The 24,338-nt window shown below is 30.6% G+C and overlaps 1 protein-coding gene across 1 annotated transcript; it reads left to right on the forward strand.

Moving 5' to 3' along the window:
- The first annotated feature begins 1,510 nt into the window (after window positions 1–1,510).
- LOC143236242 (putative inactive cytochrome P450 2G1) lies at window positions 1,511–16,987 on the forward strand. The gene is made up of 4 exons (XM_076474520.1): window positions 1,511–1,540; window positions 3,615–3,844; window positions 13,442–13,629; window positions 16,413–16,987. The coding sequence occupies exons 1-4, from the start codon at window positions 1,511–1,513 to the stop codon at window positions 16,589–16,591; spliced, it is 627 nt and encodes a 208-aa protein (XP_076330635.1). The 3' UTR covers window positions 16,592–16,987.
- Window positions 16,988–24,338: the final 7,351 nt, after the last annotated feature.

Raw genomic sequence — 24,338 nt, forward strand, 5'->3', positions numbered from 1 at the left:
GTATCACGTGTGTTTGGAAGGGAAAGCCAGTTGGTTTCTTGATATACTGTCTAATAATTTAAATATGTTGGAAAACCTGACTGATTTTCTGTTATATAACTATATAGTTGTTGTTATTACATAACTGTACTATTTGTCTACTAGTAAGGAGCTCAAATAATATAATAGGCGTCATTTTTCTTTGCTAATTATCTGTTTAAACTATAAAGAAAAAAAATTATATATATATACAGTTGTCAAATTGTAAACTTTGTTATCAATGTTTAGTATGAAAATATATTATAAATGTAAGAAATATCACATTTATTCACTTAAAATTTTTAATATGTTAACTCAAGATTATTTTTAGCTTAAAAATTATACACTTCCCTATTATTATGATGTTACATTTGAAGTATTCTTTCGGTTTTATGTAATCGATACAATGTGTAAAACGGTTTTAAAAACAACTCTCTGTCTTAAGATCCAACTGAAGTAGTTCTCAAGGTTACTTTCCCTGGGCTTCAAAACCAACAGTTGTAAAATATCCTTGGTGAATGGAAGAGTTAGCACTAATTTTAATTTGTTTTATTGCTTTGTGGTACGTTACATGTTATCTTCAAGTTCTTAATAATTAAAGTATGTGTAACACAAGAATTAAACATTTGATCATATTGGGGTGAGAGAGCATCTGGTCTCAATGCCCAATTATCTTTTAACTGAATAGTAGGGTTGGATATTCTGTTATAGCGCTCCCACGTTTGGAAATGTTAAGTCTGTTCAGTGCCCCTTTGGTAGTTAATTTGTGAAAACACTAATATGAACCTAGTAAAGCTGAATGTGTTTAATTAACCTTACAAATAAGGTCAAAATAAGTTTTCAGTTATGGTTAACACTTCTTACCAAACTTATATATGGTGATTTTTCAAATATTTTTGCAGATCTGTTTGCTTATGAAAAAACAACAAAAATATAACTAATTAGAGTTAATCGTTATTAATACTGTTTATATAGAAAACTGCAAGAAAAACATCGTGTTTTTATTTCTCATTTTGTTGTATAAGATTATTATTTATGTTATTTCTCAAATGTTTCTGTACGCAAACTGCTGTTATAAACATCTGACCTCATGTGATATACTATATTCATGTATTTGCCTTCATACGAAATACTATGTTGATTTCAGGCGAGGTATTAATTTGAGATCTTCACCTTCATATGAGGTATTATGTTGATACAACTGCTTTCATGTGTCGTACTATGTTTAATTGTTAGAAACATCGTGACTGAACACGCTTGCTTACAGAATCGATGCAATCACGTATTGCTTAAGCACAAAAGTGCTTTTTTTAATATCTTTAGTTACATTAAGTTTATAAATAAATAAATAACCCATTATCCCGAGCTTATTTAATAAAACTGTATATTTTAATGTTCTTGAAACACGCAATTTTTTATTTATTATTATTATTTTATGATTGTTTAACGTTCTTTGTTGTTTCTGTGACGGCAGTGAAAAAGCCCGGGGCAAATGGAAAGTCCTGAAAAACTGCGTCCTCGGGTCTTGTGGTGTTTTTGCCGTTACAAACCTATAAGACCAGGCACTTGTAACAGGGAAGATCGCCCCTAGTGAATTAGATATTTTGGAAGCTATTTCAATGATCCCTGAATGTGAGAAGGTCCCCCGACAAATAAGTTTAATAAAAGAGAAACTAATATGCTGTTAAAGCAAAAAACAGACACAACCAATCATCTTGCAGACGATAAATGAAAACTACTGAATAGAAAGGAATATAGAAAGAGCGGAAAACGTGAGCAAGTCTGATTCAGGTTCTGGTGGAAATAAATCAAAGAAACGTGTTACGATAATCGCGAATCATGACAAACCTGAAGAGACATTAAAATTTGATTTACTGGCAACGGTTTGTATACGTTTAAAGTTCTTGTTCTTTATAGTACTCAGTATTATACAGCATAAGTGTATAACCATTGATAACAAGGATGTGCTCTTAATTTTAAACTTTCACTTCATATAAGTTTATTTATACCTACATAAATATATATATATTGCACGGAGCAACTAAAATGTAATGAAATTAATAGTACATTATTAATGTTAATGTACAATTACATTTACAAAATAATTACAACCATTCTCATATTTAATTTCTGTGAATATCTGACATATGATTATCTGTGTCTGGCTCAAAATTCAATTAACTTCTCATTCATCTTACATTTACGATTAATATTTGAAAGAAGTTAATTCATATTTTTAGAGTTAAAAACATTTCACTTTAATGTAATGTATATTATGTCAAACTGTGTAACCAATATCATGTCGATGTTGCATGTTTAAAATGGTTAAGAGCCCGAGGCATCCACAACTACTAAAAAAGATGCGTTCAGAGAATCCTTAATGTTCAGAGTCATTTGAATACATGTGATTCTTCTTCCAAAAGAGACCTATTCATGTTCGATATTATTCATGTCTGATAAGTCTGTACACGAGTTAAACTGATCAATCACCTCTTCTTCAATATTATTACATGTGAGAAGACAATTATTATCCATTTAGCTGAAGCCGGAACCAAACATAACAATATATGATAGTGTAAGAGGTACTTCCATTGTTATTACGTATAGCCTTAATGACATCTGGAAAACATAAAGGTCAGAGTGTCTGTTCGTGATTTTTCATTACCACACATACTTCCACTACTGATATTAAAGTGAGTTATATTGTGTCTTACTGTAACTATAATATACCCCTTTTTTAACATTTCCAAGTTTCTTGAGTATTTTAACCGTATGTACACTGAAATGACGTTCTGTTGTAACTACGAACATCAGATTCTGTTTTTAACAGTTATCACATAACTGCGGCGAATCGTTAGATGACGGTAACTTACTTAAAATGTGGATTTTATTATTCTTAGTCCAATACCACTGTATATGTACCATTTTTTACAAGTGATTCCACCATATCTTGTTAATAACACTTTGATATATTTTACAACAGTGTTTGTTTTTATAGTCAGCCAACTTTCATTGGTCTGATAGACATTTAGTGAAATATCCAGTTGTCTTCTTTTGGACTTTACTAAGATTAATGAATAGTTTAAAGTATTATAAACTCCGTGATTTATTTCAGTGTTACAACTATGATAAGACAGTTTGAAAAATCTTTCTCTTTATAATCATTTGTAGTTCACATTACGTAACTTTTCATGTTTAATTTATAAAACAATGAAATGAGGAGAACAACTGACATTTATTTATAACAGTAGTTTTATCTTGTTTTAGCAAATTAGTATTTGTGAACGTACAAAACATAAATGTTAAACATTATTTAAAGGTGTTGTCTGCTCTATATTACCTTCCTCACTATTTGGGACAATGCTTGAGTTATATTTCGTAGTTTCGAAAAAACGTTTATCAGATATCTGAAACCAATTTTATAATTTACAATTTTCATATAAACATTTATTTAGTTTTACTCATATTATAGTAAAATTATTGTTACATAAAGAATAAATTATATATTTTTAAAATGTTTATTAACTGATTATTGTTATTAAAACATTTATTCGATTGATGAGTGTTGCCTCACTAATTATGATTTATATCTTCAGGCAAAAACACCAGCTTCAAAAGAAGTAAAAGACGATGAATGTATCCAGAGGGAGGTGTCAAGCGACATCAGGCTTCCGTCTACTAGACTTGTCTACAATGATGATAAAATTATCACTGTAAGACTTGGCAGTAAATCAGAACATTGCCAGAGACACGTTTTTATTGCTATTGAAAACACTGAAAACCGAAACATATTTCTTATTGGTAGAGCTCCGAAAAAAACACCAACGTGTGAGTTAAAACGTTGTCAAAGCAAACATAATCTTAATGGACATGAAACTAAAAATAATAATCAAGTTAAATATGTTGACATCCCTCACAAGATTGTTTTTTAGAAAAGCTGCTAAACAAACCGAAACCAAAACCCAAATATTATATAAAGCATGAGCTGCTCACAAGCATACCATATTAAAAAGAATTTAGTTAATTAATTTTGAAGAATTAAGTTAAATTTTAATGTAATCAGGATGTTAATATCTGAATGTATTTTATTACTCACAATCCCCAACTGTTACAGATTAGAAGTTTGCGAACAATGTATTTAAGACTATAGAGTGATATATGAACACCTGTAACTATTTATTGTACAAAAACGTAATTCGAGCATATTTTTAATCAGGCAAGTGCTAAGGATCGTAACACACAACAGTATCTATCCAGGCAAATACTAGCGATCAGAACATAAATGATTGTTTATCGAAGCAAATACTAGAGATATGAACATAGGTTATTATTTATCCAGACGAGTACTAGAAATCAGTAAAACGTGCGCATGCCATGAATCACGAGTAGAATCATGCGCTCTCTTGGCTAGAACACAGCATGACATATGAACTATAAAAGCAAGAAATGAAAATACTTGTTACTTTTAATTTCAGTTTGGAAGTACATCTAGTTCGCATGGTGTCATTTGTTACTAAGATAAAGTTAGTTCTTTACCTGGTTTTCTCTTTAATTTTTGGCTTACTGTTTTTCTCCTAAAAATATTACAAGATGTAGCTTTCAGTTGGTCCCGCGAACTATGAGGAAGACAGCACCAACAAAGTCATTGAATGGTGAAGAAGGAAACATTACCGTGTTTCGTAGAAAGACCACAAGACAACCTTTAGAATCTTGACCGTAGGAGTTTGTTTTTGTTGCTGTCATTAGTGAAAATGTACAATCTCTTACCTTACTGGACCTGTTCATTTTCAGGTCACCACTTTAGTTTCATTGGTCAATGGACTTTCAGAATGACCAGTACGTTGGAATAATCATATGGAGGTAGTGAGAAGATTTGGCACCAAACTAAGGACTAACATTTCGGTTTATGACACAACAGTTTATCTGTTTACACATTTTAGAGCCAAACTAAAAGAAGAACTGCCTGAGCTGGATAATTTGGTTACATAGAGTTATCCATTAACATTATGACGAGTTGTATGTGTGACTGCAATGCATCCAAGAGAAGAGAACCTAAAACTTTGCACACATAGTAAGGGGATAGTGTGGGTGTATACCGAGGTACTATGTGTTAGATTTGACTCAAAAATGGCCAGTTTTTGCCCTATAGTTCTTTAGCCTAATTATTCTGCTTTGTAAGGTCTATAGAAAAGTATCATATTTCTCTCTCTTATTCAGTACACTATTTTCAACATAAACTTGGAAACTCTAAACATTTGAAGTAAACTAAGTTTTGGAAACAGAAACAGAGAATACTGTGGAATTCGAAGACTGAAAAAGATTCAGATTAAATCACAGCAATAAAATAATCGAATATGAGAAACTAAAGTAAATCTATTTGTTTTTAAAAAGGGTTGGACTGGATTAAGATTCAAAAATCGTAAAATAAAAATCATTAAAGAATTGGTGCATTGGGGTAGCTATAGAATTAATTAAAATAAAGGAGACACTTAACTAGTATAGTAAGATCTCAGTAAATCCACTCCCAGGTATGTTTTAGTACTGTATATAGAGTACAGGTTAAATGGGTTATAACTAAAATATTTTTGGTTGATCAAGTATGATAATGATTGAAAATGTCTGTTGACCAATGCTCTTAGTGAACAAAGGTCACGGAGTGACATTATTCACTGGACAAAGAATGTAAGTTTAAAATTCTTGATATGAGTATGCTTCCTTTGTACACACTTCCACTAAATGATCAAGAGAAAGATGTTTAGCATTGCAGATATCAATCTTGAGGTAAAGAGGACTGAAAGGTTAAACACTAACCATCTAGTGGAAGAGGACTATTATATTGTTTGAAATGGCAAGTGAGCTGTACCAGTGATGAATATTAGTAGTCTGTTCTCTTTGTTGTACTTTTAAAATTAAACAATAAGTTATCCTCTTATAAACACTCTCAAACTCCTATATTTTGTTTTTTTCTTTAATTAATTTTTTTACCTAGTGTTTTCCTTACATCATTACAATATGTACCTGATTTGCATGTTTGTTTGTTTTTTCTCTTTATCATTTAATACTGAAACTTATGTTAGTGAACTTTCTATTTGTCTTTTCTACAAGAAAACATGTTTTAAATAGCAACTTCTATAACTTTTTAAGAAATAAAAATTCATTCAATGTTTTTAGGTAAAAATAAAATATCTACTATTTCTAAACTACTTGGTTCAGAGAAGTCTCAAGAAATGTTTCTAGGAACAGAGGGTTAAAGTTAAGAGCGATGAATCTGCCATTACAGACAAGTGTTTACAATCAGACTCGATCATTTATGATTTGTAAGATTCATTTAAGTCATACTGTAGATTTGCAACTATATATACTCCATAATAGTAAATGTTGGTTTGTTGTTTTAGGTTCTTAACCCTACATACAGGAGAATTTCACCCGACATAAAACAGCTGCTTATATAGGTAAAGTAATCTGAAATTACATAAAGCACATTATTTCAATGGCATTTACTGTATATGTATGGTAAGAACAATACGTCTCTGTGATATCCTGCTGCTGATATTATCAGCAAGCGGCAACAGGTTAATCCCAATCACATTATGTCAGAGCTTATGGAATGTCATCAAGACTGCATAGATTTCTTTGAAGATTTGACTGACAATTTCCATGTTTTATATCCAAGAAGTTGCTGTGGTAGTGACATTTTCCAATATTAAGCTACAAGGTAGGTATCTAGAGGTTTTAAGTAAAGCTGCTGATAAACCTGGCATTTTTTATTGGAACTCATAATCAAGTATTCTTTATAAACACAATACAGGAGAATCAAAATTAATTTAATGCATCACTTCTTAACCTGCAGCCTGAGGAAGTATAATTATTGTCAGAAAACAACAAAATTATAAACCCTGTCATTTTGAAACTCATTCAAAGGTAATGAGCACATTGTTTTTTTGTAACTTACAAGAGGGTAAAAAATTGTAGATAATGGAAAAGTAATTAAAAGTTTTAATGACATTACAAAATCTAAAAAATGATCAGATGTTTACACTCTAATATTTTAGTAGTATTAAAAAGGATAAACAAGTTCTTGCTTTTATGACCCTGATGTTATGCACAACAAACATTTTTACAGGGGCATAAAAACTGTTAATGCTGAGTTCCTTTAAATTTTTTCACGAGTAAAAATTGCTGAAGACAGCGATTGTATAGACTTATGAAAAGTTAACAAATGTTTGAAAATATCTAGATAATACTATTTTTGACTAGAATTTTCATGATACCAAAACACTGGATTAACATCTCAACAGGACAAAAATCAAATACAATGACTAAAATGTTTTATTACTGTTCATATCCAAAATAAGTAAAAATGCAAGTGACAAAAAATAATTGAAAACAGACTGATGTTTGCAAACACTAAAACGTGAATAGAGGTGTAGACATGGTTTTCCTTTCAAAATATAATAATTTATATCAATTAAAGATTTCAAATGTTTTTTTTTATTTTCTAATTGATCACATTAGAAGAAATAAAGATATAAAATTTAAATTGTTCATTACAACCTATATGAACTAATAATAATAGACTTTCTAATTAATTTTATCACTAGTTACTTTTAACACATAGGTATAAATAGAAAAAAAACAATGAATGTGATGTACAATTATCAATTAAACTACTAGAAGTCTAATTGGAACCCCTTTTCATAAAAGAAAGAAAGAAACTATTATTGCTATGAGAACAGTTGTTAAGAAAGTTTAAATATGCTTGGATATAGCACATAGTTAGACTATCATGTGTTGATAAAGTTAAAATATAGATTGTTTTTTATAGCTTTGTAAAGTTTCTTTTCTGTTCCCTTTATTGTGAATTCTGAATGTATTTGTGTATAAAATTATATATATTTGAAACCTACAGAAATTTTCTTCAAAGAGAAAATATATGATAACTTTACATAAGGTAAGTAAGCTTATACAGTTTAAAGATGGGTTGAATGGATAACAAATCTTATTAAAAGTTTAGCATGATAATAAATGTATAGTGTTTGGAAAAGGTTTTGTCATCATCAGGTTTAATAATATACTCATACACTGAAATATATATTTTATGCAGCAAAGAGGTTGCATAACTTGAGATTGCTTAAAGCATAATAAAGTTATTTTGTTGATGTTCTGTTTATAATTACTGTTTTTACTTTTTAATAGACACATTATGATTGTATTAAGTTGCAGTGTTTATAAACATATTTTTAATATGTTCACCAAATAAAAAACTGTCATCAAATTCTACAAGTTTACTATTTAATGAATATGGTAGAAAATTGCAAAATATTGTGATGTTGCAAATATTTATTAAATAATGTTCTAGTATGTTTATTTTGTTCAAATAATGAAGATAAATAAATTGTTTAACTAAAAATGACAACTGTTAAAAAGATAAAGGTTGTCATGTGAAATTAAGGGTAATTTGAAAATTAGTGAAAAAAAAAGCCCAGAATGAAAGAAAAAATTAAAAATGATACTACGTTAGAATAATGTTGTGGTTGAAGAAAAGTTAAGGAGTAAGCATGTGCCTTTTTTGTATGGGTTGTAAAAGGTGTGGTACTAATGGGTTGAGTGTAATTGATCAGTTCAAGGAATCAGTTATTACTTTCCACAAAGTAGGAACAGAACTAATTTGCAAAAATTGTAAACTTATTAAGTACTTTAAAGAAGAAACCCCTTACTAATATAGTAAGTTCAAATACATGTTACTCTACAAAAAAATCAATATTTTCTAACTTGTTTACTGTGCCACTTGGATGGAAAGTACCTAAGTTATACAAGACTTCTATTTAATGTTGTTTTTAAGCATTAAACATAGAGAAAATATACTTTTGCCATTTATAAACTTGACAGTCAGACATGTGTAGATCATATATAAATGTGTGACTGTAAAAGGTAATTCATTTGGTTTGTTCTCTCAAAACATCTCAGTGATGGTATACTTAACATGTTATGAAACTTGTGGTTACCATGAAACACATTCATCTGTTTAAAAAGACACTGATACTGACACTCATAATGTATAAATTTAAAAAACAGACTTGTTTTTGAGCTTTCTGATATTTTAGTTATTAAACTTTCTATATTCCAGTTGGTAGCAAAACATTTTGTTGTATCATAAATTTAATACCTGTTTAGTTTAATAACCTGACTGTATTCAAGAAGTATTATCTTCAAAATTGACTCACTAAAAGAGTATCTTATCATAAAAGACTACTAACTATTATGGTATTATTTTTGAAATAGAAATTCTGTAACCCAAGCACTTTTGAAAGGTTGACCTTTCTTCCTCAGCGACAAAATGGGTGTGGTGGTATAATCGAAGAGTGATATGTATGTTTGGTTTTCCAGGAAACGTTTATTTTTCTATGAACTATTGTAAACGTTTTATTTCTGGTACAATATAGCTGATGGCAAGAATGTATATGAAAAGGTGTTATGGATATTTTAGTTTAGAAATGGCTAAATATGTGTATTTATAAAATTGTGCTTAGGTGTTCAAGTAAAATAAATATGACACCTGGAGATTGATTGATAAAAATATACTAATCAGATTATAAGAACAGGTATGAAAAATTATCTTGAGAAATAGTAAGATTTAGGAAATTTGGCCTTCATAAAACTAATTAATGAATAAAGTTATTTTTCTGATGAAACCAATGAATGTAGATCACTGATTCCAGGATCTATGTTAATTATGAAAGGTTTAACAGTATTTAGATGAGCAATCCCAAGTAATACTAAACTTTCAAATATAATTTCTCTTATTATTGCATATTAGTTTAAACTCAAACATTTCATGGATTATGAAGAAACATTTTTATCTTCTATGGCTCAATCAGTGTCATAAACAGATATTTCCTGAATAAAGTTCTTGTTGCCTCCTTCCAAAAAAACAGAACTCTAAAAGGTATCCTTGTTCAGAGAAAAGTGAATAACATCCTACTCAAAAATGATTTTCGTCCATGCAATAAAGCCTTTTGTCAAACCTGCAAGTTAATACAAACCACTAACTCATTTCCTGACATGTACAAACAAAGAAACTTTATATAAAGAAATCAGTTGTTAAACAAAAAACACCATTTTTTATTACGCAGTGTAAAAAGAAATGCAGTTATCAATATGTAGGACATAAACAACCTTTAGAGAACATTTCAACAACCATAAATCTTCTATTAACACTGAAAATGATCTCCCATTTGATCAACACTTTTACGAACCCACTTGGGTTATAGGATTTACCATTTCACTTCTATCAAGACTTCTTGAACCTAGGTGTTTTTCTATCATGAATGATGTGTTTAAAATGCTTTACGTTTCTCAATGACCAACTATTAGAGCTGTAAGAATTATTGTTGCTTTCTTGTTGCTCTAATTCTGAATTTTTACTATATGATATATGTAGTAAATATATATATGATAAAAATTTATTTTAATTTTTTTCGAGTGATAATATAATCATTTCTAAACAATCCACTTAACTCTGCATACAGTAGTAATTCTTGTGTGCCTACTCTTGAGTTTTTGCTCATGCCACTAACCTTGAACTATTTCCCACCTAAATCACATGTTTTGACAAGAATTCCAATAGTACATAACATAGTCATCATGTAGTAATATCCCTCCACCAGTAGGAAGGTCATACATCCTCTGTGCTCATGGGTCCCCACAAGAACTTGCACTTGAGATTATCTTTCTTCATAATTCAGTTTTTAATTTTGAAAGATTTTATGCAATCTTTGTGATTCATTTATTAATCTAATTTATCAAGTTACTATCTTTTTGATAATATCTTATGACTTGCATGAAATTTATAATTGTTTCTTTTCATGGTTTCTGTGCAAGTGAGATCTATTTGAGTGTGACACCCTTTTCTTTGTCATTTACATTCCCCAGTCTTCCGTACATGACTTACGTCTTGCTCCACTCATTTGCCACGAGGTCTTCAAAATGCTCTTCTTTCCTTGGAGTCTTGGGTGGAAGTTTCTTGCCATCATGTCTTTACTCTATCATCTTTATCATTCCTTGACCCATGTACACTTGTTATTTCATAATTTCCTCTTCTCACTCTCTCTGCCTCCTCTGACCATACTCTCCTCCCAAGGGATTATCCTTTGTCTATTCTACTTGTAGCTACCTCTAACCTTTGAACCTAGTTGACGTGGTTCCTGTTAAATTGCTTTTTTTTTATCTTTCTACAAAATCAGGATGTATTTTAAGTTCAAAGAAATTAACACAACGTATAACAATCTATCAATCAAGTCGTCAGATTTCTTTGCTTTCGATCAGTTGAAACAATAATACCCGTAAATGGCATGCTTTATGCAAAAGAAGAGAGGGATTTGTGTTATGGTTCACATATGACAGCCTTTTACAATGACGCTACGCTGAAGTGCTACCAACAGGATGCACGGCCTTCAGATAGACCATGACAGGAAGAGTCGACAAAGATAGTGACATATGGTTTTACAAATCACGGAATAAAACTATAAAACCAATAAACATAGCAAGTAGAATTATTAATTAGTATAATAATTCATTCATCTTATTAACACTTGCAGTTAATGAAAAGGAACATTTTAACTAGTTATACTTAATGTTTTAACTCATTTTCGGTCATTTAGTTTGTGACAGAAATAAAATTAATGCTATCGATCATTAATTGTCTTTACAATTTAAAGAATAAAACATTGATTGATTTTGTCTACAACAGATATTTTATGTATTTTAGACTTGATTAGGAAGTAAATTTAACCCAGTTATATTAAATAAATAATAATAATAAGTGATATTATGTTGTCAGATACTAAAGCCATTTAACTATACAGCTTCGGTTTTCTGGTTAATGAGTTAATATTTCTCTTAAATTAAAATTATTTTTCAGTTTTGTACTCTTCCTATTGAATATCACTGTTGTCTTCATATTCGGTACTTTATCTTTGACTAAACAAACATTCATGTTGATAATTACTAGTTCAATTAACATCATAAGATACTGTTAAAATGCAGCTTTTCATCACTAGACTAGATTAAATTCTATCCGTCTAAATTATCACAGAAAAACAATATAAAATAATTATTGCTTAGAACCATTTAATGCACTTTAATATAAAAGCTATAAGTTTTGAACGTTATGACTCTCTAACCTTCTGTTTCAAAAAAACCTCTCTGTCTAGATAATATTTAGTACATGTGACCTTAAATGTGATAAGCAGAAATAAACATTTGTCCATGTGGATCAACTTCAGCAGGAACACGTGATATAGAATGAAAGCACGTTTTTGAACTTTGCCCGATTCTTGTGATACCAGATAATGTTGTTTGTGATAGAGTTAAAATTGAATGCAAGTCACAGTGTAGCGTGGAGCAAATAGTTTTAACACTAAGATAAATTGCAACAAAAATTACATCTGAATTACTTTATCGAACTAGCATTTTGTTGGTTAGCATTTCATATCATGTAATTAGCTACCGGACTGGATGATAACGACCTCTGGTAAAATGTGAGAAGTTTTATAAAATATTAAGAAATAAACTGAACGTCAGAGACATTCTAGTAGTTTAACATACTCTGAAAATCTAATTAAGTGAAGATATGTAATCATGTGTTTCTTAGCCAATATTTATAGTGTATAATATATCTATATGTACTGCAGACAAGTAGGTGAAAAAAAACAATAAAAAATAACATAAAGTTAGCCAGTAAAGACTCCTGTACAGGCGAACAATGGGGAATCTTCAATCACCGCAACAGTTGAAATCCTTTTAGGCAGAATGTAGAGTAAATTAGTGTATGAGACCTTGGACGTGGTGAAATACATTAGTAAGAAACGTTTGATCTCCTTATCCCCAAACCGTAATGTTGTCACAAATTGATCAAGAGATGACTGAGCTATAAGCTAAAAGTTAGTACATAAAAAAACAACCAAACTCGGAGTCGTTCGAAAAGCTAATGTGAAGCGGCTAAAAAAATAACTAATGCAAACAATATATGAGTAAACTGTGTCGTAGCTTTTAGTTGTCTCACCTTGATGTGGATTTGTTTTTGATTTAATAGTATGGAATTAGAAAACGTAATTTCAAGCAGGAGTTTAAAAACATTATCAAGCCAAATCTCTATATTGTCAGGGTTTAAAATACTTTCCTTTTTCAGGTATTAAAACCATCTGAAAATAAGCAGTGTTATCGAAAACAACTCAAAGAATAATGAATTTCTTCAGATACAGTTTATTATTCTTTAGTTATAAAACATATATTTAAAAGTTGTGAAAGCTGTGTTCTCCTTATATTTGCGCGTGTGTATATTAAGTTTATTTTTGTTTATATGAAAATACGCAAACTTCATGTTTATTACTGAAATTCTACATTCAATAATTTTCGTTTATAGTACAACGGAAGACACAACTGATCAAGGTTACGACATTCCTAAAGGAACAGTTGTCATGAACAACATCTTGGCTGTCCACAACGATCCGAAATACTGGAAGAACCCCAGTGAATTCTTTCCAGAATATTTTCTAACCCAGGAGGGAACTAAGTTTGAGAAACCTGAATATTTCATTCCATTCTCTATCGGTGAGATTAGTCCTTAGTCTTATTTACAGTTTGTAAGATTTTAATTTAAAAATTATTAACAACATTTTTCAGTTCAGTCAAATCAAATACTTCAGAAAAAAAGTTTGGTAGATTTTTTTTATATTAACAAGTTGTGATATAGGTGACTTAATGGTTAATGAATCAGAATGTTTTGATGGTTTGTATTCAATTTCTTGCAGTTGTTATTTGTGCTATACAAGTGAAATTCAAACCTCTCTCTTTGGTTAGATAAGAGTAATACAAGAGTTGATGGTACATTCTTTGTACTTTATGTGTTCAAGGTATGAATGATTAAAAACAGATAGTCCTTACATGGCTATGCGTGAAAATTGGAAATATTTTTTTTCTGTCAGACTACTTTTATCACGTGACTTTTGACACTCGCTCTAATTGACCATCTTAAGAGGATTGTTGTTGTTTTGAATTAAGCACAAAGCTACACCATGGGCTATCTGTTCTCTGCCCACCACGGGTATCGAAACCCGGTTTTTAGCGTTGTAAGTCCGCAGAAATACCGCTGAGCCACTGAGGGGCTCTTAACAGGAGAGGAGAGATAGAGACAAATAGATCATAGTGCAACAAAGTGTCACTAGAAGACGTTGTTAAAAGAGGGGTAGAATAAAGTCTTAAAAGTGATATTTTATACAATTTGCCTACCTATGTTTTTACAATAATCAGGGCTGAAATGTTTTCATTAAACTTGAATTATATACTCTCTACAAAAGCAGATAGTAATACATATGCATTTCAACTTATCTCAACATATGTTTATTATTTTCACTCATATATTTATTTGTGTATATTTTTGAAAGGCAGATAATGCTTTTATAGGAAAATGGTGTCACTAGGTGAACTGTGCTACTAAGATTCTATAGACGGATGTTATTACTTGACAAATTATGTTTCTAGGGTTAGTGCTGCTAGGACAGATGATGTTTCTGTAAACTGATAGTTCAACAGGATGATTTCTGTACTTCCTGATGTTTTGTTTAAAAACAATTATTCCTAATTTATTTATATTAATAATATATTAGATAACATTTATTAGTCATAAAAATATATATTATTTAAATTCTTAGATAATGTAAAATAATTTCATGTTAATTTTATAAGTTGATTTTATTCCCTAACATTTGGTTAGGAGTAATTTGTGTATATAATTAGGTTTAACCACTATATTGTATAAAACTGTTATTTCTACCTTTCTATAGAAATTTTCAATTTAAGTGTTGGACAAATTGTTACATGAAGGTGTTCTATTCACTTCTATCTGAGAGACATTACGCAGGAAGGTAAAAATGATTAACAAACTGCAATTAACAATTTGCGATATCTTTTTCTAACTTGAAATTTCTGCTAATAAATGTCTCAGCATGTGTTAAATATATGGTTTTACTTACATACATTATTAACGACTTGAAATATACTTTGTTTTCAGTTTTATATAACAAGTGTCAATGGAGATCTGTATTAGATCTTCCAATATTCTGGTAAAACTTTAATTCATGCAGTATACTATATCATCAAAGACTATCCAAGACACACAGTTACCTAATATTTGATCTCTAAGTTGAATACAGTACATTCAACTTATTGTTAGTTAGTAAATTACCAACGTAAAATAAGTTTTATTTTATTAATATTTGTAGGCTGACCATATATTAATTTCTCCCTTATTGCTATTTGTCGGGCACAGTTTAAATTTATTAGGTGGCGAGTATGAAATGCAAACATATTGACGGAAAGTAAGACATCACTAACCAATTAGAAACCAAAAGAAGTAAAATCAAAATAAGATGTTCTTAGTATTTCAGTTTGAATCCAAGTGTAAAATATCACTTTCGCGCTTTAATAAAACAGATTCTTTAACTCTATACTGTTGAACAACCAACCACTGTAAAACAAAAACAGTAAGAACAAAAATAAATAAACTTAATTTTTTTCATAACTCAATGCTTTATCGGCTGATTTTACGTTTTTGTTTTTGTTGACGTGATTTCAATTTCGTTGTTGAGTTTTGATTCTTAACAAATATCGCTTCAGTCACCACTTGTTTACAACGGCTCTGTTAATATGAACATGATAAATGGCTTACTTTTTACTCTAATCTCTAAGATGTAAATTTACAAATAAGTTTTGTACCTCAATGGAAGCATGTTACTTTCTTCACTCACCTCACTCAGTTTATTCTTTCTCTCTCACACATCTCCAAGTCTTCAGCGTTCTTTTTTATTATTATTTAGTTTCTGTGTTTTACGGTCTTTTCACAAACTCATGTCAATCAAGTTATTTTCTTTTTCTGATCCTGCATACCTGTTTTCACCTCGTAATCTTAATACTGATTGAACAAGATATGGAGCTGTTCCTTATAGTCACTTAAAGTGATGTAAACGTAAAGTGGTGTAATCCTATAATAGTTTAGTCACTTTAGTGACTGAAAAATGGCTACCACTTTCTCAACTTCAGTCAGTATTTCTCATAATTCAGTTTATAACAAATCTTTAAGATAACAAAAAAATGAGCTGCAGGTTCTTAGAAAAGTGTACAGTGTTAACTAATTTTGTTTTTCTCTACTCATGTTGTTTAATTGTTGCATATCAGATGCTTGTAGTATTTCAAATTTTATTGTAAGAGCATTAATATCCCTAATTAATGCATCATTATAATTATTGTGTAGCAATTTGCAAATTTATAAAATATGTGTCGATTTTCTCATCTTCTGTTACACAAGTTACTAATACATTGTTTTCACTTCTTAAAAGGGAAACGTTCCTGTCCTGGAGAAACGCTAGCTGTAGTAGAATTATTTCTCTACGTTACATCCACACTCCAGCGCTTCATTGTGACTCTCCCTGACGGTGATAAACCGAACTTCGACGGCGTGTTTGAATTAACTTGGGATGCCAAACATCATAAGTTTCGACTTATTCCAATAAGTTAATTGAAAGATAGCCATAGTTTTTAATGTTTTGGTGAACAATGAAATGTCCAAAGAACTCTGTTTTTTAACCATCTTCTCACTCAGACATTATATTAATAAAGATTTATTTGATGAAATTAAGTATGATTTATAGCAAAATATTCTCTATAATACAGTTGTTAGTAAAACATTTTCTGTTGTGATGCAGGGATCTATGCACGTTATAAAAATTCAAAAGGTCACGGAGGTTAGCTCGAAACGAAGCATTACTTTAGTGGAACTAAACTTATGATTACTTCTGCTTACAATTATACCCTAATTCTTCAGTACATAATATTTCTTTCATTTCAGAATTAGAAAATAATATTTTTTGATAAACCAAATTTTTTTAAATTTCAAGAGCCGATTCATTAAAATGTATGAAGATGATTTTTGAGTATTATATTATTTGATTAAATGAACCGTTCTGTTGATGCTAAAGTAAATATGTTAACTTACATCTGTTTCGAGGCAGTGACTGCACTGTTAAATATGTTATTGCTTTATGTTTCTTGTAACTTATTGACTTGATTTGTTTGATCTGCCCTCTCGTGGTACATGGGTATGTCTGCGGACATACATCATCAACACCAAAATGCTACAATTCTAAAACCTGTTAAATTACTTTCGTTCTTAATAAAAATTTCTTCCATGAAAAATTCAAATGGTTTATCAAAGAGTTAATAGGAATTTGAAGTCTTTTATAAACTATTAATAGAAGAGTATTCAAATTGTAGATATATACAAAAAATAAAGTGAATTTCTGAAAGAAAGTGTAGTACAGACAGTTGCTAGCGTGTTAACATTTTGTATTTTACATAATAATCTAATCAACATAAGAATAGATAAAAAATAATACATATATTTCCAGATTTTATGTGGAATTATTTACATAAACTTTCCCTTTTTTTTTCAAAATTCTAATAACATTCTATAAGAAAAGTGAATAAACCAATCCACTTTCTAATGATATGGGAGAATAAATTAATACAAATTACACTTTATGATACTTGCCAAGAAGAATGATACACAGAGTGTTGTTAATAGAATTACGTTTTGATATACAAAACATAAAACTTAGTACAAATAATGATCTAACTACAAAAGTTACTTTCGATTCCCTTCGGTGGACTATGGAGATAGCCCGTAGCTTTGCTATAAGAAAACACAAACAAAAGTTATTTACAAATAATATTGAGTTTTCTGTCTCGTCTGAAACTTCTTTAATATCGTATTAATTCTGAGTTGATGTTGATACATTCACTTAACGTGGAACTAGCCAGCTAGCTCTGTTTTTCCGTCTTCGAGTGCTACACGTCTAGTTTTCGTAAAAAATAATAAAGCCTATGTTAATTTGCTATAGTTAAATGGTTCGTAATGTTCGAAACTTTTCAATGTTTCTGGTCAAATATCTGAAGTTCCCGATTAACAAGCATTATGAGAATCAGAGTTTCTAATTTCGAGGTTTATTGGATACCAACAATAAGAGACTAATCTTACATGTTTTAATGTGTAGCTTCATGCTTCACATCACGCACACACAGGCACACTAAAATATTGTTAGTTAATGAAAAATTTATTATATAAATTATATTATCATATTTTTAAAAAAGTCTATATATAACCATCTACATACTTAGTTTCCACAGCTGTTCCTCTCATATTGTAATAATTTGTATCTCAGAATGACTGGAATGAGTATTATCACTTTTTATTGAGAAGCAGAGAACGACGTTTCGACCTTCCGAGGTCATCTTCAGGTGAACAAAGAGAGAGTTTGCAGCTGACCGTTGTCGGGCATATGTCTCAGAGACGAGAGTATAAACGGGTAAGAGGTTTGGAGAGCGTTGCAGTTGGATATTAGGCTATTAATTAATATAGGCATAAAGGTGTTTCTTTATAATGTTCCATTTTGTTTTAATTGTTGAATAAGTAGGGCTTCTTAAATTTTACATTAGTTTATTTTTGTTTCCATACTTAATATCTGGGTGTTTTCTATGGTTATGCTGTGTTTAATTTATTTGCAGTGTTCAAAACTTGTGAAGGAGTTTTTGTGTTATATGAATCTTGTTTCCAATTATCTGTTTGTTTCTCTAAATTAGAAGTCGTGGCAGTTGTTGCATTGTAGTTTTTAATTTATGTTGGTGTTGTGTTTTATAGAAAATTTTCATTCAATAGTTAATTTTAACTTGGGTACTCTCAAAGACCTTAATGATATTTCAATAATGTTGATTTTAACTTCGGCATCCTAACAGAGCTTAAAGATATTTCGATAATGTTAATTTTAACTTGTTATTGTATTCAAAAGAGGTTAACGATATTTCAATAATGTTAATTTTAACTTGGTATTGTATTCAAAAGAGGTTAATGATATTTCAATAATGTTAATTTTAACTAGTGTATCCTTAAAGATCTTGATGATATTTCGATAATGTTAATTTTAACTTGGGTATCCTAAAAGAGCTTAATGATATTTCGATAATGTTAATTTTAACTTGGGTATCCTAAAAGAGCTTAATGATATTTTAATAATATTAGTTTCAACTTGGGTATCCTAAAAGAGCTTAATGATATTTTAATGATATTAGTTTCAACTTGGGTATCCTAAAAGAGGTTAATGGTATTTCTATGATGTTAATTTTAACTTGAGTATTCTATTCAAAAGAGCTTAATGAAATTTTATACATAACATCCCCTATACTAATTCTCTAAGTTGCCCCTACTTGGTGTTGTACAGGGTCTAAAAGACGATTACGAATTAATTTGAATCATTCACCAAACAACTTTATAGTCTATTGTTTTAACCAGATACTAAGTTGTAGAATTGTAGAAATATTAACCCTATATTACCAATGACTACTAATGGTTCCTAACCGGTGTTGCATAATGATCATATGAAAATTATATCGTCCAAAGAGTGAAAAAGAGAACGGATGAAACTAGAGTATTTCAACTTTAGAAAGTAAAAAATTATATTAAGATATAAATGACGAAGTATTTTTAAAGCAAAGAATATTTATAGTTTAAAACATATTTTTTTGTATAGTCAACTATATAAACTATATATATAGTTCAGCAGCGACGGTTTTAATATTAAGAACTTGTGACACGTTGAAATACTTAACACTTTATAATATATTTGGTTGGTTAGTTGGTTTTCTTTTAATTTCTTTCAAAACGAGGCCTGGCATGGCCTAGCGCGTTAAGGCGTGCGCTTCGCAATCCGCGGGTTCGCGCCCGAGTCGCGCCAAACATGCTCGCCCTCCCAGGCGTGGGGGCGTTATAATGTGACGGTCAATCCCACTTTTCGTTGGTAAAAGAGTAGCCCAAGAGTTGGCGGTGGGTGGTGATGACTAGCTGCCTTCCCTCTAGTCTTACACTGCTAAATTAGGGACGGCTAGCACAGATAGCCCTCGAGTAGCTTTGTGCGAAATTCCAAAAACAAACAAACAATTCTTTCAAAACTACCAGAGGGCAACTCGCTAGTTGTCCTGAGTTTAGCATGTATATGCTTGAAGGAAAATAACTGGTCAACACCATCGACCACCAATAGAAGTTTATTTGTTTAAAAAAATAACTATAAAATATGTTAAATACATTTAAGAAAATTTCTGATGATTTGCTAATTGGTTCTACAAATTAAAAGTAAATAAATACGAATTCCCATCTAATAATCTGAATATTCACATATGGCATGCACCCTTCTTTTTTATTCTCCATTTCATTTCACTGGCTTCACACCAGTTGGCAGTTGAGTTGGGTGGAACAACAAACTGATTTCTCCAAATAAAGCTTTCAGTTGTTGTTTGGACAAACTTATTTCCATGGCAATCAGAAACAGTGTGTATTACTGATTAGTTGTGTCAATGACCGTAGTTACTTTATCCATCGTTTTCTTCACAACTGAATAATTTGTTTGTGTTTGACCTTTGTGACACTTACATTTCCATTTATTTTACTGTCACATTTAACCTACGTTTCCAAGTGACAACATGATCATCTTTGGTGTTAGAAAGTGTCATTCTTAAGAATTATTATTATTTGAGTTATATTAATTCAATCAGTTTGTTTTACCTCGAGTTCCAAGCAAATTTTGTTTAAATGCAACGTTTGCACTTTTTTTTCAATATTTCTGGAACATTTTAACTTTCCGAGTTGTTTATAATTGTTACCGTTACGGTATGTTTGACATAGGTAGCCCTGATGCTTTATGCCTTAATATACGTACAACGTACAGTCTATGTAATCACAACCTGTCATTGTGTACCCCTGTAAAGCAAAACAGAGTTTATAAAAGCTATTCCATTGCGATTTCATTTTGGCTCTGATCATCATGTGATTTTCTGATTTGAATATCCAAATAATTTCAGTGAAAGATACTGACACTCAAGAAGGTTGCGAAAATAACTGAAGATAAGTAATTACATACATTGTGAGAAACTAACCCAAACACAAGATCAATGCACTTGGTTTATACTGCTTACTCTGTTTCTCTGTAGGTGTGTCTGAGTGTATTATCACTAGATAAAGAACAGCTGGAATGAAACTGAAGGTTCTTCGGTCATACCAGTAACTAAGAGGGAAAACTCCATTCCTTACTGTAACAAACATGATATGCTATTAATTAACCGATTGAAAGTGACAACATAAATATATAGTGGTGTTTGGTTTGGTGATAAAAAATGTTTGAAGCTCAGTGTTGGTTAGAAACACAACATATTAATTTATTGACAGAAAAATGATGAGCACTGTTGAAAACAATGTGGTATACCATTGTGAAACATTTAAAATTAGAGAATGGGTATACATTTGTTTCATATGAATAGTACAGGTGTGGGCAACTCCGTGGCCACTGTCCTCATGTGAGCAGTGGATAACAGTTGTGGCCAGCTCGAGTTTAGGAATCAGCTTTTCCCATCATTGACACATAGAAATAAAGTAAGAAATAATGCTGATTATGTAATCATATTATGTCACCTCTCACTTCTAGCAACACCCCCTCTCGTTTTGGTGACGTAAACATATGACCATCCCTCTCCTAACAATATACCATTTAGTGATGATGACCTAGTCCTTCTTTCAAGTTTCATACTAACTAGTAGAATAAGTCAAAATTATGTTTAGATATTCTAAGAACTGAACTTTAGGTTGTTTTTGTATGCAAAGTCCAGAATTCGAATTTATCTTCATCCAGTATTACATGCGACTATAGTTTTTCACAATGTCAGGAAGTAAATCTCCAAGTAGGCTTGTCTGTTTAACTGAGTTAATGATTGGATTATATCAGCTGTACATAAAGCATGTATAAATAAAGTGATTTAGTTTACAATAAAATGCTAGACTCTTGGGTTGATGTGTAATTAGTTCTGGTTTCATAGGATAGGAAGGAAGCTGACTTTCATCATTTGTACCATCGTAACTTTGGTGTCTGGAGTGATTTCAATGGTGGTACCCAGTTTTACATGGTTTGCAGTGTTTCGTACATTGTACCCAACATTGTACCAAGCACCAACTATTATATGTAAGTTATACTTTTTAAATAGATTAATTTATTTCTGTGTAGTATAACAAGATAATAGCTGATTTAAACATTGATGATACATTATATCAGTCGTTCACTGACTGTTATGTATGTCTTTAACCCATTGACTACTGATTCGCCATATAAGGTAAGGCCCTCTCTTCGCAGGTTGGGACGGTTTGCGAGTGCCTGATATATTGTTAACTGTAACATATTTCACGGTAATGGAAATTATATTGTTTTGATTTTCTAGATAATTTTACGTTTAAATTGTTTTCCATCATACCTTGTTCAACAGTCAGTAAAAAATAGAAGCGTGTGTTTTCTTATAGCAGAGCTACATGGGCTATCTGCTGAGCCCACCGAGAAGAATCGAACCCCTGATTTCAGCATTTTAAATCTGTAGACTTACCGCTGTATTAATGGAGGGCGAAAACAGAAGCAAAAATTGTATTTTTATAAATGTATTGCACATTAAATTATAAAATGCTGCAAAATGTGGGCTTATATCGTGTAGCAATCGTGATGTTCTTTAACTTTCATTTATAATGTCCATTAGCTTCATAATAGGTTGTACTTATTCCTATAAGGAATTGATTCAAACCAATATAAGTTTAGAAACTTTATAAGAACTCTTAATATAAACACCCACGGTGACTCAACTGTAAATCTGAAGGCTTGCAACATTAAAAGAAACATGGTAGTCAAAGCACAGACAGGCTATTGGACAGGTCTGTGCTTAACAAAAAGAAAACGAACAAAATGCAGCTAAGAGTTTATTACATTTTAAGATTTCTTGTTGATATAACCTACGTAAAAAATTTAGCCAATCAACTGGGTTTAAAACACAAAACAAAACCCGAATTTCTCAGTATAACCAATAAAATATACTGGATGTCAATACAAACTCAATAAGTTCATTCCTTCTAAATCTGTTGATATTTCATTTCATATAAGGATCAGTTCACAAACACGTTTAAACTGTGTCCCCATTTTCACACTACTATGTCTTTGGCTATTGTAAAAAGGTTCTTTTGATTTTATTAGCACTAGGTACATAGCAAGTAATAAACTTCATATTTTATAATTGTAAGTGTGAAGACTTATCGCTGACCAGAGGATGTGATTAAGTATATGACAGATAAAAAAAACTATGGAAGTCACTATAGGGAAAAAAATTGCCGAGATAGAAAAATGGAAAATTATGTGCGTTTCATAACTGTGGGATAAATGCTTGTTTGTTTGGGCTACCTGTTGTGTCTGCCACAGAGAATCGAACGTTATAATTCCACCGGGGAAGAGGAAGAAATACATTAGGTTTTATTCATTGATCAAAAGAATACAAGTCATTAACTGTTTAATAATATTATGTGTGTTACGTATTATAATTTATCTCAGATGAGCTTTCAATTTATTATGCTATATATTATGATTCAAATTAGCGTAAAACTGAGTTAAATTGTAATTTAAATTTAGAAGTTAATTAAATGTGGAGGTGAATAGAATTTGTGATATTTATCAATAAGATTGATACACACAGTTCTCAATACAAATATATTTTAATATACAAATAATAATACACTTTATAATATTGGTTATTGCAAATAATAATTTATATACAAAGGTTTTGCAAACTTACAAACAATGCCGAGTCTTGTATCTTGTGTAGAACTGAATATATTATCGACGGTTCACAAAGAGCGAAGCAATTTCTGGTTGGTATCAGTACAGCTTAACTAACGGGTCGCTATCTAGCTCTTCAGCCGTGAGTTTTTCTGCTGAAGTTATACTGTGTTTGCGTTGAAATATCAAAGTTTAAATTAATCTCCTAAAATTTAACAGTTTGTAATGTTCGAAATCTGCAAATGTTCCCGGACAAATGTCTGTAGTTTCCCGATTAATAAGCTTTCATTACAGTTGTTCCTTCCGACTTTTATAGTATACCAAGGGTAACAAACCCAACAATATAGACTGTCTCTTGGTATGTCAAGTTATAAACACTAGGCAAGGTTCTAGAAATTTCATTTTGTCAAAGAATACTAGACAATTACCTTAATGCTTTCGTAAAACATATCCTCTACACGTGTAATGAATAGAAGGGTATTTCGCAAAAAAACATGTTATAGTATAAGTTACATGGATGTTTAAATATAGATATATAACTCAAATCAGCATCGCTGTTAAAATAAATATATATTAGTAAGTCAG

Source organism: Tachypleus tridentatus, chromosome 13, assembly GCF_004210375.1.
Source record: "Tachypleus tridentatus isolate NWPU-2018 chromosome 13, ASM421037v1, whole genome shotgun sequence".
Lineage (NCBI taxonomy): Eukaryota > Metazoa > Arthropoda > Merostomata > Xiphosura > Limulidae > Tachypleus > Tachypleus tridentatus.